The 19,718-nt window shown below is 45.6% G+C and overlaps 1 protein-coding gene across 1 annotated transcript; it reads left to right on the forward strand.

The window, feature by feature from the left end:
- Positions 1–6,979: 6,979 nt before the first annotated feature.
- LOC114590984 (zinc finger protein RFP-like) lies at positions 6,980–19,123 on the forward strand. Its single transcript, XM_077922300.1, has 7 exons — positions 6,980–7,635; positions 8,489–8,584; positions 8,765–8,995; positions 10,260–10,282; positions 14,592–14,713; positions 16,024–16,056; positions 17,829–19,123. The coding sequence occupies exons 1-7, from the start codon at positions 7,219–7,221 to the stop codon at positions 18,338–18,340; spliced, it is 1,434 nt and encodes a 477-aa protein (XP_077778426.1). The 5' UTR covers positions 6,980–7,218; the 3' UTR covers positions 18,341–19,123.
- The last annotated feature ends 595 nt before the right edge of the window (positions 19,124–19,718 follow it).

The raw sequence follows: 19,718 nt of genomic DNA on the forward strand, positions 1-19,718 counted from the left end.
GAGTCGCCCTCCAGCTGCTGAGGCTTCCTCCACTTCTGCTGGTGTTCTCTCCCTAAATAAAGGGTTGACAAGTCTGGGAAACAGGGTGGGGCGGGGGCGCCGGAGGGATCTTTGCACCACGGCGCCAGATATGCTTAAAACGGCCCTGTAGACAACCCATGTGCTTTGCCCCTACACTCACTTATTTCGCCCCCTTCCATAGACTAGAACTTCCAGTTAGTCAGAATCTTATTTCTCAGACCTTTCAGAATGATCCAGGCTCTGCCCATAAATATTAAAAGCATTTGTCTCTCTTTCTCTTCCCACTCATTCATCAGTTAAAGGCAGGTGGGGGACATTATGTCGTTGGCGTTAGATCAAGGACTGCATGTTTAGTTTGCAAACTATTGACCTTTGAGTAGGGCACACTTTGGGACGCGGGTGGCGCTGTAGGTTAAACCACAGAGCCTAGGACTTGCCGATCAGAAGGTCGGTGGTTCGAATCCCCACGACGGGGTGAGCTCCCCTTGCTCAGTCCCTGCTCCTGCCAACCTAGCAGTTCGAAAGCACCTCAAAGCGCAAGTAGATAAATAGGTACCACTCCAGCAGGAAGGTAAACGGCGTTTCCGTGCGCTGCTCTGGTTCGCCAGAAGCGGCTTAGTTATGCTGGCTACATGACCTGGAAGCTGTACGCCAGCTCCCTTGGCCAAAAAAGCGAGATAAGCGCCACAACCCCAGAGTCGGCCACAACTGGACCTAATGGTCAGGGGTCCCTTTACCTTTACCTTAGGGCACACTTTTTAAGTAATAATATAATAATAATACCCCAACCATCTGCTGGGTTTCCACAGCCACTCTGGGTGACGTACAGCACATCTAAAACATAATAAAAACATCAAGCATTACAAACCTTCCAAAACAGGAGGTTTTTCCTATGGAAAGGCACCAAAATTAGGAGCATTACAGCATTTGGCACATACAAGAACTTGAGCTCACAGCCTACGAGGGAGAGAATCGTATTCCTGTCCACTTTTGCCACATTTTCTGTAACTCTAATTGTACCTCCCCACCACTCACCTTTTTCCAAAGAGTGCCTGAGTTTGTTTTTCCAGGCATCGGCCCACTTTCAGCCTCGGTCTCTGGGATCCCCTCCCTCATGTGACCCTCGAGCCCTTCTGCACACGGCAAAATTAATCGGATTCCCACAAAATCCAGTGTGAAGAGTAGTCCTTCCTTTTGCCTGCCCTGACTCTCCCTCCTTTCAGCTTCACTGGGTCTTCATAGCAGATTAAAAAAGACCCAGTCATTTTTTGATTATGAAGGGCCCAATTTTCTCATATTGCTAAAAATGCCGTGCAATCCCAGTATTCACCTAGAGGGGCGCCCAGTGTTTTTTCACATTATTGGTGAGGCTGGCAGTTTTGCCCACACTCACTAAAAATAGGCACCATGACGGAGAGTTGGGCTGCTTCTCCTTTTTAGGTTGAGACTAAGAGCTGGAAATGGAGCAATTTGCGGGGGAAATGGAGTGAGGTTTTCAAAGTAGTCTGAGGCTCATGTAGTTAGGGAAAATACAACCACACTTCTCTCCAGCTCTCACTGGAAATGGTTCCTTAAATGAGCAGCCGCCCAGAGCACTCCTTTTAAAATAAAGAAATTACCGTATTTTTCCCTCTATAAGACGCACCAGGCCACTCATGGAACTTTGGAGTGTCAGGCATAGCCCTACTGGCTTTAGCCCAAACGTAGCAGAGTTTTCCTGCACAGCGAAGAAGCTAGTTGCGGCAGTAATGACAAGTCAGCTAGACTCAGAATAACTATTTACAGGATTTATTAAAAGGAGAAAATAAAACCAGCAGAGTTTCTGCATACAAATCAAAGCAAAATAAACCCTCTCTTTCTCTCTCTCAAAACCATACACAGCACTTCTACTCCTAACAACACCTCACATCAAACTGAGCTAGCAATCCCTTGATAACAGAGCAGAGTGCTGGTCGTTAACCAATCAGAGTAGTTTCTAGGTCAAGCAGACCTGGGCTTTCTGCCAAGAGTAAATTGACACCACCTTGAGTTAATTGTGAGAAGCCAGAATCTGCAAGTTTCCCACGAGAACCAATTAACAGAAACTGAAACTGAAACTGAACACCCCCTCACAGATTCTGCTGAACAATTAACACCAAATACACCTATGTAGAAGATCATTTTTCCAGCAAACCTAAACCCTTGCACATTCGCTTGTTCTTTATCTTTGCCAATGGTTTAGTTAACACATCTGCTACATTTTCTTCACTTGATACATAAGTACAGGTGATTATATTGTCTTGTACACAGCAACGTACATTTTGGTATTTTACAGAGATATGTTTGGAACGCGATTTGAAACCCTCTGTTTTACTTAAGGTTATACAAGCTTGATTATCAATGTAAACTTGTACTGGTTCTCCACAATTTACATTTAAATCTGCTAACAAATGCTTGAAATAAATCACCTCGTTGCACAATTCACTCAATGCGGCGTACTCTGACTCCGTTGATGACACACTTACAACGTCTTGCTTGCGTGACCGCCAGCTGATTAAAGCTCCACCGACCATTATGACTAGTCCTGTGACAGATTTTCTATCCGGCAAATTTCCCCAGTCACTATCACAGAAGCAACTCAACATTTCATCCTCTGAAGAATTTAATTGTAACATATAGCCAATTGTCTGTTTCAGATACCTCAGAACTTGTTTTACCCCTTTCCAGGCATTTAGTGTGGGTTTTGAGACCAATCTACTTAATATGCCAACTGCATAGCTAATATCAGGTCTGGACCACTGTGCTAGATACAATAAACTTCCAATTACAGAGTGATATACATCAGGATGTTCAAATTCAGGACTCTCATCTATATGAAGTGTTTTTATGAAACCTGGATCCATAGGCACCACTGCCCCTTTGCAATCCTGCATCCTGTATGTAGTCAGTAGTTGTTTAACTTTGTTCTGCTGACTAATTAGACAGCTGCCATCTTGGGCCCAGCACACTTCCAACCCTAGATATGTCCTAACCGGGCCTAAGTCTTTCACTTTGAACTTACTGGACAATTGTTTGGCAAACCTTTTAGTTTGTTTATCTGTTTTGCAGGCGTACAAAACATCATCTACATAAATCAGACAAAACTCTTGATCACTGCCTGTACCACGTACATAAACACAATTGTCAGCTGTACTCTGCTTGAAACCAAATGACACTAAGGCCTCATGGAAACATTTGTTCCAAGATCTTGCAGCCTGTTTGAGACCATATAGAGCTTTGTTTAATTTTAACACTCTATTGGAACCTGTCTCATAACCAGGCGGTTCGGCTAGATACAGGTCTTCTGATATTGACGCATGTAAATATGCAGTCTGAATGTCAAAATGGTTTAACAGGAGTTTTCTCTTTGCTCCAAGCGTTAGAATCAGCCTTACACTGTCCCCCTTAGCAGTAGGGGAAAAAATCTCGTCATAATCTTTTCCAGGCCTCTGAGAGTATCCTTGAGCCACTAAACGAGCTTTGTATTTGTACTCTCCTGTCACCAGAGGTTTAAGTTTGTACACCCACCTGCAGCCTACAATCTTTGCCCCCTCAGGCGCTGCTACTGGTGTAAAAACCTTGTGCTCATTCAGAGAGGACATCTCTTCCTCCATTGCCTGTTTCCAGAGCTCTGCCTCCTCTTTTGGTAACTTTAACACCTCCTGAAAACTCTTGGGTTCTGCAATCACACTAAACACATTTGCAGTATCTGGGGAAAAACGCACCGGAGGCACTCCTTTGTTTTGTCTTTTAGATCTTCTGGGAGAAAATTTTTCTTCTGACCCACTTTCCTCCTCAGAACTATGACCTCTCTTTTGATGCTTAGCAACTGGTCTTTGGCTAACTCCACTTTCTTGAGAGCTCTTATCTGAACTTTCCTCCCCCTCAGACTCTGATCCTCTGTGTCTACCTTCAGAGTCATGAAGCTCATGGGAAGGTTCAAACCAAACCTCAGTATTGGCATGTAGTCTCTCCCAGCCACTATGTTCACAAAAACTGGCATTCCTGGAGATCACAATGCCATTTGTCCCTTCAGCAAAACGGAAACCTTTTCCCAGCTCCTGGTAACCCACAAACACTAACTGTTTGGTCTTAGGATCTCCCTTCTTCCTCATTTGTTTTGGAATTAATACCCAGGCTTTTGATCCAAACACATGCAAATGGTCAATTTTGGGTTTTTTCTGAAACAATTTAAAGTACGGGGTTGTACCTATTGTTTGATGAAAGAGCCTGTTTTGGAGATAACACGCGGTGAGCATGCTCTCCCCCCAATAAGACATGGGCAAATCAGCATCATCAAGCATGGCAAACATCATATCTTGTAAAGATCTGTTTTTTCGCTCTGCAACGCCATTCTCCTCTGGGGAAAAAATGTTCGTTTTTCTATGCCCAATGCCACGCTTTTGTAACCAATCTTTAAAGGCATTTGACATAAATTCGCCACCTCTGTCCGTCTGAATCCTTTTAAGTTTAATGGACAGAAATCTTTCCACAGATGCCACCCAGCCTTTAAACTTAGTGAACACATCACCCTTATTCTTCATGGGAAAAACCCAGGAGTAACGCGTGGCGTCATCCACAATTGTTAGTGAAAAGCGCGATCCACCCCTGCTTACAGCAAATGGACCAATTACGTCCATGTGAACCAGCTGTAGCGGTGACTCACTAACTCTGTCACTTCTGGGGTAAGAGACTCTGTGGGTTTTAACCTTTTTACACACATTACAATCAAGGTACTTGTTACAACTCTTTAAATTACCCCCATCAGCCAATTCAGACATTTTTAGTACACTTTTCCAGCAAGCATGCCCCATTTTCCTATGCAATAAGTGCACACAGTTGTCATGTATAGCTTTGTTATTCACTGCAGGCTGAGATTTACTGACTACTGCTGCAACTTGAGATCCTGCTTTAAGCCAAAACAAGCCTCCCTCTGACTTAGCAGTGCCTAAAATCTCACCAGCCTTCTTAATAATGCAACTGTCTCCTTCAAAATGCACTTTAAACCCAGCTTTTAGCAAACAATCTACAGACATCAGATTGCTCCTTAATGAAGGCACACAAAGTACATTTTGCAGGCATTCACGAAGACAAGGAACAAAAACTGCACCCCCCGAAATCACTTCGGAAGTACTTCCGTCTGCTAGAGCCACCTGGCTGCGCTGTGCTGAGTTCTTGGAAACAAACAATTCATCTGAATTCACGATGTGGCGAGATGCTCCTGAATCGACCACCCAGACAGCTTGTTTCTCATCAGCAATCTTGACCTCGCCAGTCACCAGCTGAGCCGACTGTTTTCGTTTGAAGAATTTCCTTTTCCGCTGCTGCTGCTGATCTCGTCTCTGCTCCTGCACCGGCAACTGAGACTTGACCAACTCCGGACATTGTCGTTTTAGATGCGCTGAGGACCCACATCGGAAACAACGCCTAACAGCAAACGCTGACTCCTCACCGGTACGCTGCTTTTGCGTCACCTCTGGCACGGCATGAGAACTCCTTCCAAACCGCCCACCTGTAGAAGCCTCTGCAGCCAACGACCTTTCTTGCCTCTTCTGCCATTCTTCAATCAAACGCCCAGTAACGTAACTGACTGATAAATCATGCTCCTGCATGCCTTCTAGAGACAAAACTAAATTATCCCAGCTTTCCGGGAGAGAACTCAAAATAATAGCCACCTTCTCCTGCTGGTCTAACGCACAGTCTCTTTCCTGTAGCGCAACAAACTTTAACTGTAAACTGTGTAGGTGTTCCTGCATTGTAACCCCAGGCTGTAACATTGCCTTGTACAATGCCTTGCGAATGAACAGCTTGGAAACCGCTGTCTCACGCACATGGAGTTCTTTAAGTGCTTGCCACACACCTCTAGCTGTCTTGATTCCCCTCACATACGGCAACTGGGAATCTTCCAGCCCCAAGACAATTGTGGCCCTTGCTCTTTGGTCTTTATCGAGGTCTTCATCATCAGGCTTCGCAGGAAACTTACTCACCACTTGCCAGAGACGATCCCTCTGCAGCACTGCCTGCATGCGTTCCGACCACAGCAAGTAATTGGAGTCATTCAGACGCTCAAAAGCCATCTGAACTGGTTGTGAGGCCATCTTGAGAGCGATGTCCCTGGAACCCGGAACCAGCTACTCACGACCACCGAGAGAGAAAACAGGAACCACAGCACCCAGCACTCACACGCTGCAGCTGTTGTCCTTGTGTCCGCTGCGTCACCAGCTCACCACGGTCAGGAACCAGCCAGAGAACAACAACTTCTGGAACTACTGGAACCAACGCCGTTGATGCTGACACCACCGCAACTCAGGCTGGCAGCACAATGCCCATAACCTCATGGAACTTTGGAGTGTCAGGCATAGCCCTACTGGCTTTAGCCCAAACGTAGCAGAGTTTTCCTGCACAGCGAAGAAGCTAGTTGCGGCAGTAATGACAAGTCAGCTAGACTCAGAATAACTATTTACAGGATTTATTAAAAGGAGAAAATAAAACCAGCAGAGTTTCTGCATACAAATCAAAGCAAAATAAACCCTCTCTTTCTCTCTCTCAAAACCATACACAGCACTTCTACTCCTAACAACACCTCACATCAAACTGAGCTAGCAATCCCTTGATAACAGAGCAGAGTGCTGGTCGTTAACCAATCAGAGTAGTTTCTAGGTCAAGCAGACCTGGGCTTTCTGCCAAGAGTAAATTGACACCACCTTGAGTTAATTGTGAGAAGCCAGAATCTGCAAGTTTCCCACGAGAACCAATTAACAGAAACTGAAACTGAAACTGAACAGCCACAAGACATACCTAGTTTTTGGAGGAGGAAAACAAAAAAAAACACCATTCTGAATCCCAGAAGCCAGAACAGCAAGAGGGATCGCTGCGCAACGAAAGCAGCGATCCCTCTTGCTGTTCTGGCTTCTGGGATAGCTGTGCAGCCTGCATTCGCTCCATCAGACACACACACATTTCCCCTTACTTTTTAGGAGGGAAACAGTGAGTCTTATAGAGGAAAAAATACGGCAATTTCCTCTACACGAAAGAGGCTCTCTGCTCCAGCTAACTCGACAGCTCCATATCAGCAGAGATCTGGACGCATTGAGTCTGAATTTCCCAGAAAGGAAACACACCCATTTGCAGAAGGAAAAGTGAAAACGAAACCAACTCTCTCTCCTTGGGGCGGTGGCCATGGCTGCTTCTGGGAGTCCTGTTGTGGATCTCTGCGAGGAAGCCACTTGCTCCATCTGCCTGGAGTATTTCCAAGATCCAGTGATCATCACAGAGTGTGGGCACAACTTCTGCCGATCCTGCCTGACCCAGTATTGGGGGAAATCCGAGGGAGAGGCTTCCTGCCCTCAGTGCAGGAAAACAGTGGAGCAAGACAGCATCAGGCGAAACCTGCAGCTGGCAAATGTTGTGGAAATAACTAAGAAATTCAACCTTCTGGGCAGACAAGGAAAGGGGAGAGTTTGTGAGAAGCACCAGGAGCCCCTGAAGCTGTTCTGCAAGGAGGATGAAGCTCCCATCTGTCTGGTTTGTGACAGAGCCAAGGAGCACAAAAGCCACGAGGCGGTTCCTATAGAGGAGGCGTCCCTGGAGTACAAGGTAGGAAAACACTCTGGATCAGTGGCGGAGCGTTCCTTGCTGGTGCCCGGGGCTTGGCAAACCCCATGGGGACAAGTTGTGCCAGTGGGGCAACCCCCAGTAACTGGGGCTAAGAGGGGGGGGCATTGCGCCACCTGCTTGGCCATGCAGTGGGGAGCTCGGCCAGCCAATGTGGCTGATGCTGCCTTGCTTTGGGGGGTGCAAGTCTCATGGTGCACTGCGAGCCCAGCACCGCTTTCTGAGATTTGCAAAAGCTGTGTGTGGCTGGCAGGGTGCCAGACTGTTAGTCCTTCAGATGGAAGACGTTGTGCGAAGGACGCAACAGCTCACGGCAGGCGCCCCCCAGGCTGGCCCATGCTACGCCTCTGCTCTGGATTTGCTTGGGGGATGGAATAGCTGTAGGCAAGCCAGGCCTGCAAGATCATAGAGTTGGAAGGGACCCAAGGGTCATCTAGTCCAACCCCCTGCAAGGCAGGAATGACGCCAAGATACTCTTGAAATAATGTATTCTCCCCACCCCCTTTAGCAGGAGTCTTTGTGCAGCCTTGTGAAGCTTCTGAAAACACTGCTAATAAATGTTTCATCATCTTTTGAGGGATTAATTTCCCTCTATGTCCCCCTGCAGCATATTGGAGTCACTCCCCACAGTTCTTCCTCTGGAAGCAGCTCCCAGTGAAGGCTCCTAGAACTGGAAGGTGGGGCAAGGCAGGGGGCAGGAATGAAGGGGAACCTCCGGAAGGACCCGGGAATGTGGGGCAGGAAGCAAGCATATGATTCAGTTGCCTGATACTACTAAAACGCTCGAAAAACGGAAAGAAAAAACAACCCAGCTGGAATTTTGTTTTCTTTTCAGGATCAGGTCAGCAGATGCCTAGACAACGTGAGGAAGGAGAGAAAGAAAATTCTGATGTTTAAATCAGATGCAGAAAAAGAAAGCCAAGACCTGCTTGTAAGCATCACTGTTATTTGAAGGTGAAAAAGTGCTGTAGTCTTAAATCTCTCTAAAATGTCAGACATGAATGAAATGAATGAATGAAAGTGAATGCTGATATCTGGTCTCTTCATCCTGCAACGTTATGCCTGATAGTGGCCTGCTGCTCTCCTCCTCTTTCTCTTTATGCTGCTGCAGAAGCAAATGAAAGCAGAGAAGGGGAAGTTGGTGGCTGAAATCAGGCGACTGCACCAGTTTCTGGAAGAACAAGAGAAGCTTCTTCTGGCTCAGATGGAAGAGGTGGAGAAGGAGATTGCAAAGAAAAGGGAGGAGCACCTGGCCAGACTCTCCAGGGAACTCTCCGCTTTTGATAGTGCCATTCGGGAGATGGAGGAGAAGCTTCAGGAACCAGCGAGTGAACTCCTGCAGGTCAGGCCTCATCCTGATGCGAGAGGGTGGAGTGTGCTGCTTCAGACTACAGTGGTACCTCGGGTTACTTACGCTTCAGGTTACAGACACCGCTAACCCAGAAATAGTACCTTAGGTTAAGAACTTTGCTTCAGGATGAGAACAGAAATCGTGCGGTGGCAGCGGGAGGCCCCATTAGCTAAAGTGGTGCTTCAGGTTAAGAACAGTTTCAGGTTAAGAACGGACCTCCGGAACGAATTAAGTACGTAACCTGAGGTACCCCCGTACAAGCATTTCTTAGTCCTTCCCCACATAAAAATACTGTTGTCAGAGAAACATGAATGCTAAAAGGTGTCAGCCCTGGCATAGGAGCCCACTCTGAGGCGCTGAGGTCCCTTGACACCCCAATGAAATATTTGAGGAGGCCAGCCCCCCCCCCCAATAATGGACATTTGTTTTGAAATGGGGTGTGTGTACTGCATCTGGTGATTGATTATGTGGGGCGGAGCTTACCTGCCCACCCCCCAATATTTTTACTACATCAAACCACAGGCCCTTTCTGTCCTGCATCCTGTTCTTGCATTGGCCAACCAGAGGTCTCTGGGAAGCCCACAAGACAACAGAACTCTGTATTCAATTAACGTTTACTCAGAGTAGACTATCTTAGGTTCATTAATTTCAGTGTGTCTGAGTAAAAGCTAATTGAAAACAACCGATACTTCCTCCAACACAGGCATTCCAAATTGGCACTGCAACATCTTTTCATTCAGATGCTGTCTTGAGTCCAGCCAGAGAGGGGGTGACCTATTATTATTATTATTATTATTATTATTATTATCATCATCATCATCATCATCATCATCATCATTATCATTATTATTAAAATAAGTTTGTGTACCACCCTATACCCACAAGTCTCAGGGTGGTTCATAGGATATGATTGAGTGTGGGATGTACATAGCAGTGAACCGATTAGTTGTATGTGAACACGGAACCAGCATGCACTGCAGGCAAAATGGCAAATCAGGGAGGTGGGATTGAATCTCTCAGGTGTTCAGGTGACTTGGTCAAAAGAGAAGAAAGGGACCTTTTCTTCGTCATCACTGGAATGGCTGACTTTTGCCATATGATGGTTATTCCAAATTACATGGCACTGCATATTTTATTGGGGGTCTTTTGTGCTTGGCTAACCTCTCACCACTTCAGCTGCTTAGTATTTATAACTGACCGCAGCACTCTGTGCAGAAATGGCTCCATGGATATCTTTTTCTTTCCTTCCTTCCAGGATATCAGAAGCTTCTTGCAGAGGTAAGTGATGGAAAAACCCCTTCCTTATTCTGATGCTACAAAAGTTCCTGTTTAACGGGTGAGAACCTCACTCTCCAGTTCCTCCTTCCAGAAATAGTTTAGGGCTCCATCGTCCATTTCACAAGGTTTAAATTGAGAGTAAGAACCTCACTCTCCAGTTCCTCCTTCCAGAGATAGCTTAGGACTCCATCGTCCATTTCACAAAATCACAGACAAAAATAGGGACACATTTTCATAGTCATTTGTAGCTATTGGTCTCATCTACAATCATGGGAAGGAAGCCATTCCTCGTTCCCCTCCATTGTATATTTCTGAAGGCTCTTCTTTGTGATGGATTCATTTACTTTTTCTTTATAAGAGGGGCAAGGTGTGGAAAGCTTGACATATGCAGAAACCAGGGACTTTCCTGGATTTACAAAAGCCATCCCAGTTTCTGATTTCACCCTGGAATTTTCCTTAAGACATCCCTATTTTTATCAGAGAAATGTTGGAGGTTATGAGGTTATGTGGCTTCTGAGCCAATGAGATTAGTAGATATGCAATTTTTAGAAGACATCTGAAGGCAGCTCTGTATAGGGAAGTTTTTTAATGTTTCATGTTTTAGGTAAAGGTACCCCTGCCCGTACGGGCCAGTCTTGACAGACTCTAGGGTTGTGCGCCCATCTCACTCAAGAGGCCGGGGGCCAGCGCTATCCGGAGACACAGCGCCATCCGCGTCCCTGTTTCATGTTTTATTATGCTTCTATATATGTTGGAAGCCACCCAGAGTGGCAGGGGCAACCCAGTCGGATGGGCAGGGTATAAATAATAATTTATTTATTTATTTATTATTTACCTTCAGTCTCATATTCATATATTTGTTGTTGTTGTTGTTTAGTCGTTTAGTCGTGTCCGACTCTTCGTGACCCCATGGACCAGAGCACGCCAGGCACCTCTGTCCTCCACTACCTCCCGCAGTTTGGTCAAACTCATGCTGGTAACCTCGAAAACACTATCCAACCATCTTGTCCTCTGTCGCCCCCTTCTCCTTGTGCCCTCCATCTTTCCCAGCATCAGTGTCTTCTCCAGGGAGTCTTCTCTTCTCATGAGGTGGCCAAAGTACTGGAGCCTCAGCTTCACGATCTGTCCTTCCAGTGAGCACTCAGGTCTGATTTCCTTAAGAATGGATGCATTTGATCTTCTTGCCGTCCATGGGACTCTCAAGAGTCTTCTCCAGCACCATAATTCAAAAGCATCAATTCTTCGGCGATCAGCCTTCTTGATGGTCCAGCTCTCACTTCCATACATCACTACTGGGAAGACCATGGCTTTAACTATACGGACCTTTGTTGGCAAAGTGACATCTCTGCTTCTCAAGATGCTGTCTAGGCCTGTCATTGCCCTTCTCCCAAGAAGCAGGCGTCTTTTAATTTCGTGGCTGCTGTCACCATCTGCAGTGATCATGGAGCCCAAGAAAGTAAAATCTCTCACTGCCTCCATTTCTTCCCCTTCTATTTGCCAGGAGGTGATGGGACCAGTGGCCATGATCTTCGTTTTTTTGATGTTGAGCTTCAGACCATATTTTGCGCTCTCCTCTTTCACCCTCATTAAAAGGTTCTTTAATTCCTCCTCACTTTCTGCCATCAAGGTTGTGTCATCTGCATATCTGAGGTTGTTGATATTTCTTCCGGCAATCTTAATTCCAGCTTGGGATTCATCCAGCCCAGCCTTTCGCATGATGTATTCTGCATATAAATTAAATAAGCAGGGAGACAAAATACAGCCTTGTCGTACTCCTTTCCCAATTTTGAACCAATCAGTTGTTCCATATCCAGTTCTAACTGTAGCTTCTTGTCCCACATAGAGATTTCTCAGGAGACAGATGAGGTGATCAGGCACTCCCATTTCTTTAAGAACTTGCCATAGTTTGCTGTGGTCGACACAGTCAAAGGCTTTTGCATAGTCAATGAAGCAGAAGTAGATGTCTTTCTGGAACTCTCTAGCTTTCTCCATAATCCAGCGCATGTTTGCAATTTGGTCTCTGGTTCCTCTGCCTCTTCCAAATCCAGCTTGCACTTCTGGGAGTTCTCGATCCACATACTGCTTGAGCCTTCCTTGTAGAATTTTAAGCATAACTTTGCTAGCGTGTGAAATGAGTGCAATTGTGCGGTAGTTGGAGCATTCTTTGGCACTGCCCTTCTTTGGGATTGGGATGTAGACTGATCTTCTCCAATCTTCTGGCCACTGCTGAGTTTTCCAAATTTGCTGGCATATTGAGTGTAGCACCTTAACAGCATCATCTTTTAAAAATTTAAATAGTTCAGCTGGAATACCATCACTTCCACTGGCCTTGTTATTTGCAGTGCTTTCTAAGGCCCATTTGACTTCACTTTCCAGGATGTCTGGCTCAAGGTCAGCAACCACACTACCTGGGGTGTACGAGACATCCATTTCTTTCTTGTATAGTTCCTCTGTGTATTCTTGCCACCTCTTCTTGATGTCTTCTGCTTCTGTTAGGTCCTTTCCACTTTTGTCTTTTATTATGGTAATCTTTGTACGAAATGTTCCTTTCATATCTCCAATTTTCTTGAACAGATCTCTGGTTCTTCCCATTCTGTTGTTTTCCTCTATTTGTTTGCATTGCTCGTTTAAGAAGGCCTTCTTGTCTCTCCTTGCTATTCTTTGGAAATCTGCATTCAATTTCCTGTATCTTTCACCATCTCCCTCACATTTTGCTTGCCTTCTCTCCTCCGCTATTTGTAAGGCCTCGTTGGACAGCCACTTTGCTTTCTTGCATTTCCTTTTCATTGGGATGGTTTTCGTTGCTGCCTCCTGTATAATGTTACGAGCCTCCATCCATAGTTCTTCAGGCACTCTATCCACCAAATCTAAATCCTTAAACCTGTTCCTCACTTCCACTGTGTATTCATAAGGGATTTGACTTAGATTGTATCTTACCGGCCCAGTGGTTTTTCCTACTTTCTTCAGTTTAAGCTTGAATTTTGCTATAAGAAGCTGATGATCTGAGCCACAGTCAGCTCCAGGTCTTGTTTTGCTGACTGTATAGAGCTTCTCCATCTTTGGCTGCAGAGAATATAATCAATCTGATTTCGATGTTGCCCATCTGGTGATGTCCATGTGTAGAGTCGTCTCTTGTGTTGTTGGAAAAGCGTGTTTGTGATGACCAGCTTGTTCTCTTGACAGAACTCTATTAGCCTTTGTCCTGCTTCGTTTTGATCTCCAAGGCCAAACTTGCCAGTTGTTCCTTTTATCTCTTGATTCCCTACTTTAGCATTCCAGTCCCCTATAATGAGAAGAACATCCCTCTTTGGTGTCACTTCTATAAGGTGTTGTAAGTCTTCATAGAATTGGTCAATTTCAGTTTCTTCACCACCAGTAGTTGGTGCATAAACTTGGATTACTGTGATGTTAAAAGGTCTGCCTTGGATTCGTATCGAGATCATTCTATCATTTTTGAGATTGCATCCCAGTACAGCTTTCGCCACTCTTTTGTTGACTATGAGGGCCACTCCATTTCTTTTACGGGTTTCTTGCCCACAGTAGTAGATGTGATGGTCATCCGAACTGAATTCGCCCATTCCTGTCCATTTTAGTTCACTGATGCCCAGGATGTCAATATTTATTCTTGCCATCTCATTTTTGACCATATCCAACTTACCAAGGTTCATGGTTCTTACATTCCAGGTTCCTATGCAATATTTTTCTTTACAGCATTGGACTTTCCTTTCGCTTCCAGGCATATCCGCAACTGAGCGTCCTTTCGGCTTTGGCCCAGCCGCTTCATCAGCTCTGGATCTACTTGTACTTGCCCTCCGCTCTTCCCCAGTAGCATGTTGGACGCCTTCCGACCTGAAGGGCTCATCTTCCAGCGTCATAACTTTTATATGCCTGTTGTGTTTGTCCATGGAGTTTTCTTGGCAAGGATACTGGAGTGGCTTGCCGGTTCCTCCTCCAGGTGGATCACGTTTGGTCAAAACTCTCCACTATGACCTGTTCATCTTGTGTGCCCTGCTCGGCATAGTTCATAGCTTCTCTGAGTTCTTCAAGCCCCTTCGCCACGGCAAGGCAGTGATCCATGAAGGGGATTCATATATTTACTCCAGTATATTTTGGAAGCAAGTGAGTGTCAGTTTTCCTTCATCTTGTTAGGTGCTCTCTAGATGTTCCCTTTTGCCATAGGAAAAACCCTGCTCCCAAGTCTTCATGATATATATCCATCATGCCTTTATTGTCAGGATGAGACACCTGCCTTGTCAGAAAGCTCCTTGAATTGGAAGGATGTTGACTTGACTTTGTTCTTCTCCTCCAGGTCTCAGGAGAAGGAGAACTTAGAGGATCCTCCTGTGTCCTTTCCTCCTGCCCTGAAGTGGAGGATCTGGGACTTCTGCGATATTAATCCCTTCCTGGAGGGAGTCATGGAAAAATTCAGAGGTAATAAAGAAGGGCTGAAAGGATTGTTTAATGGATGTTTAGAAGTGTTCATGACAGGCTCCAAGTCATACAGATTATTAGCCATGCCAGGAAAAATTGAAGTTTATTTATTCTCTTTCAATATCTAGAGGCCATACTTTCACATGCGAAGAGTCAGAGCTTATGCTGCTTGCTTTCTTTACGCATTCACAGCTTTATGCGGATCGCTAAAAAATAGAGAGCAGGCAGGAAAATATTGTTTACTGGGCTCCACTTTTCCTTGTTTGTTGGGCTCTGAGTGGCTCCATCGAGATCTTGTGGGAACATGCCAGATCTCAGATGGAATACAATCCTCACATAAGTTGCGAGTTGTCTGTAAAAAGTTCTACTTGACCTCTTCACATCTCTCAGCCAGGCTTTAGGTGCTTTCACGCATCTCAGCCATTTCCCAAGTAGCCTCACCTACAGCTTTTCAGACATTTCTCCTGTTCCTTTGGTCTTGAGATTGATGTAAGGGGGGCAGAAGGAGGGAAGGAGGGGGGGCTGTTAAAGAGCCAGCCAGGAGCAGAGAGGATTGGGGTTGAGGCCTCCCATCCTGGAACAGGGATGTCTGGCACTCGCATCTCCTCAAGGTTGTTGCTGATAGGGAGAACTTCTGGGGGTCTTGCTCCTATTCTAAGGTTTGAGCAGGCCTGAATCTTGACATCGTTCCTGCCCTGGCTTATGCAGGGAAAGTCAGTGTGGCGGATTCTGGATAGTTTTAAACTACAGCCGTACCTTGCCGATCAGAAGATCGGCGGTTCGAATCCCTGCGACGGGGTGAGCTCCCGTTGCTCGGTCCCTGCTCCTGCCAACCTAGCAGTTCAAAAGCACGTCAAAAGTGCAAGTAGATCAATAGGTACCGCTCCGGCGGGAAGGTAAACGGCGTTTCCGTGCGCTGCTCTGGTTCGCCAGAAGTGGCTTAGTCATGCTGGCCACATGACCCGGAAGCTGTACGCCGGCTCCCTCGGCCAGTAAAGCGAGATGAGCGCCGCAACCCCAGAGTCGGCCACGACTGGACCTAATGATCAGGGGTCCCTTTACCTTTACCTTTAAACTACAGCCGTACCTTGGATCTCAAATGCTTTTGCTCCCAAACAAAAGACTCCCAACTCTGCAGCCAATGAGAAACTATGCTTTGGTTTCTGATCGTTTTGGAAGTCAAACGGACTTCCGGAACGGATTCCATTTAACTTCCAAGGTATGACTGTACAATCTCATGAGTTCGTATTGTCATTACTAGATGAGTTATCAAGACAGTGGCTAGATGCTAAATCTCTTTTCTCTTCCAGACACACTGAGATCTGGACTTCAGCAGCGAAAAGGTAAATGTCAGGGTTTAAAGGAGGAACAGTTTCAGGAGTGATGGAATCTGCTTCTCAAAAGACCAGGCTACTGTGGATCTTCTGTCCATCACCCCCCACCCAGTTTGCACTTTTCATGTCTCCTATACAGGTTTTTGTCACTTTCAGGAAGTGATAAATTGTACTTAAGGTGTTATACTCCCCCAATTTTCTTGTCAGTGAGAAGTTCAAAGAGGTTTCCTTTTGAAGGATATCATTGGAGGCTTATGACATTTCATCCTTTTTGAGCTTTTTATTTACCAGTATCAATAGATTGACAGAGCTTAAACATTCACAACAGGCAAATCCACAGATTGGCATCAGAGAGAGGCAGCCAGGACCAAGACCATGACATGTTCTCAGCCGATAGAGCCCAAACTCCACTCCCTCTTTCTCCTCCTTTGCTATACACTCAAACATTAATTTTTATTCTTGACAGACTCCTGATAACATTTCTTTAGCTAGTACTTTTTTTTTTCTTGGTGGGGGGGGGACATGCCTCCAGATACCTTCTAGCTATTTTTTTGCTATTTAGCCAGAAATCTCTGTGACAACAATAACAAGAGACCTGGCAACTTTCCTAAGCCACTTTTTATGTATGTGAGGAACAAAGAAGAGAAAGATGAGTCATATAGCCTATCTGGTGTGGGGAGCCAGGATGGCGTCTTTGCATTGAAGGTGAGGGTGGGAACAGCACCTCCTAGGTGTTACCGGGTTTGGCTTTAATAAAGTAATTTAAATACAGTCATACCTCGGGTTACAGATGCTTCAGGTTGTGCATTTTCGGGTTGCACACTGCGCCGAACTCAAAAGTACCAGAACAGATTACTTCCGGGTTTCGGCACTCACGCATGTGCAGAACCACTAAATCATGCTTTGCGCATGTGCAGAAGCGCCGAATTGCAACCCACACGTGCACAGACGCGGCGCTGCGGGTTGCGAACACTGCAGGTTGTGAATGTGCCTCCCTCACGGATCACGTTCGCAACCCAAGCATCCACTGTAGTTAAAGAGACTTCTACTGTATCCCTCCCTTTATCCTGGGAGCCCAGGGGGTGTTGCATTTAAACAAGTCATAGCAAAAGGAAACAATATCAACAATGTAATAGATGTCAATTTAAAATATAGAACTATCAATTTTCTGCTTCACTCTAAACAAACCAATTTAAGTTTGTTCTTGGTTAACCGCTCACATCAAGAATTCCAAGCAGGAAATTTTAGACGGGGAGTATCAATCAGAGGACAGAAATACATTTTTATGTATTGTTCTTTTTATAAACTACCTGGAAAGATGGGGTATAACATGCTTTAAATATGTAACTGAAACTTGAGAGCTCCTGCTCTCAGTTTTACCTGGCATGTCCAGCATGGTCTGTTATGTGATGTGAGGTAAAAGATTAAGATGTGAATGAGAGTCCCTGCTTGGACTCCCTTCTGCCATGAACTGTGGGGGTGGGGTGGCCTTAGACAAGCCACTGTCTCTCAGCCTCAGTTTTCCCATCTGAAAAATGGGCATAGTAAAGTTGACTTAACTTACAGGGTCAGGTTCTATATAGATAATGTGTGAACCCTTGAAAGAACTGCAAATATTTCAAGAATCATTAAGTACTTGATGAACATCCCTCTCTCTCGAATACAGAGCCATGGAGTCCCTGTTCATTTCAGAGAGGATGCTATTTCTGTCATGTGCCTAAAGAAAAGTCAGCTTCCCAGTTGACATCATTTCTCTTCTCTTCCCTCCTCTGCCCCCACAGAAAGCATAACTTTGGATCCAGACACAGCACATCCCTGGCTCATCCTGTCTGAGGATCGAAAGAGTGTGAGAAAGGGAGAAGTCTATCAGGACCTGCCAGACAACCCTGAGAGATTCGACTACCAACACTACCTGCTGGGACGTGAGGCGTTCAAGGAAGGCAGACATTTCTGGGAAGTCAATGTGGGAAGAGAGGAAAAATGGGGGGTGGGGGTTGCCAGGAAGTCTGTGAAGAGGAAGGGCAAGTTTTGTTTTGTTACTAGCGAAGGGATATTTGGTCTGGGAAAGTGGGACAGTAAGTACTGGTCCTCCTCCCCTCCCTATCAGGTTTTTGTTCCAAGAGAGGAGCCCAAGAGGATCCGAGTGGCCCTGAACTATGAAGGGGGACGGGTGTCTTTTTATGATGCAGATACAGCAGTCCTTATCCGTGCATTACCAGCAGCCTCCTCCTCAGGAGAGACCCTCCAGCCCTTGTTTATTGTGTCTGCCAAAGGCCAACTGACAGTCTCTTGAGAGTAGAGACAGACAAGCTTCTGGTTTAGTTGCTAAGTATGCTTCTCAGTGCCAGCAATCCTAAATCAGCAGAGCGATGCGCAACATCTTACTGCTTCAGGAGCTCTGACCCAGGCAACGAAGGCAGTAACTCCCAGAGGCAATTAAGTACAGACAGAAATATTTCACTACCGGGTCATAAAATCTTAATGGTTCCCATTTATAGAGGTTGTCTGACTAAGAGTTTCTTCCTTAGAGTTTTCCGGGCTTTGCTTTTTGCGACCCACAATGCCCTGCTCTTCCCTCTCTGTCAGCTTGCAAGATAAATGCATACTAAACACAGTTTTCATACAGCTGCTGTAAGAACAGAAGCAGCTCCTCTCACAGATGCGACCTTGACGAAAGATAAACATCAAGCTTTCTGACAGCTTCTAGCAGTTTTCGGAATCTTCTGGAATCTTCAAGATCATTCAGTTAGCTCTGGAAAGAATGAAAGCTCACCCTCACCCCAACCACTCATCACCATGATGACATTTCAGTCGTCTCAATCAAAATCCCTTTCCTTCAATTTATGTGGCAATTCGGCAAAATCTCTCTATTCAAAGAGATCCAAAATTTGTGCGCGACTCACTTATGTATTCGCAGCCTTGGGCACTTTTTTGAAACAAACAAACAAAAAATAGAAAGAAGGGGGAGACTGCGGGGTGGGACACTGTCAAAAGGGGCTGTGTAACATGCCTGAACTAATGTGGAAATATGTTTCATGTGTTAACATCTTTGATTTTATTAAAGATACTGCTACTATTTGCTGCTTTGTTATTTCAGGCTTAATAGTATAATGGCCCCATCTATCCCACATGACACTTCCTGCAAGGATATAAACAGGGTGACTGATATCCCATCTGATCCCCACAGCAATAGGGCTGCCACTGCCCCCAGTTTGTTACTTAAACATTTCAATTCATGTCAAGCGGATGGGGGTGTCACACACCATCGTCATCATCATAATTTATTATTTATACCCCGCCCATCTGGTTGGGTTTCCCCAGCCACTCTGGGCAGCTTCCAACAAAAATACAATAACCTATTAAACCTTAAAAGCTTCCCTAAACAGGGCTGCCTTCAGATGTCTTCTAAAAGTTTGGTAGTTGTTTTTCTCTTTGATATCTGGTGGGAGGGCGGGTGCCACTACCGAGAAGGCCCTCTACCTGGTTCCCTGTAACTTGGCTTCTCGCAGCGAGGGAAACCGCCAGAAGGCCCTCGGCGCTGGATGATATGGGGAGACACTTCATTTCCACATTTCTGCCACCCAAATGGTGATTCTCAAATGGGAAGAGGAAGTGAAGGCAGCATGTCTTTCTAATCCCTTTTGAGATCTATGGAGCGAAGAGGAAGAAGA

The sequence above is a fragment of the Podarcis muralis genome, chromosome 2 (assembly GCF_964188315.1).
Source record: "Podarcis muralis chromosome 2, rPodMur119.hap1.1, whole genome shotgun sequence".
NCBI classification, from domain to species: domain Eukaryota; kingdom Metazoa; phylum Chordata; class Lepidosauria; order Squamata; family Lacertidae; genus Podarcis; species Podarcis muralis.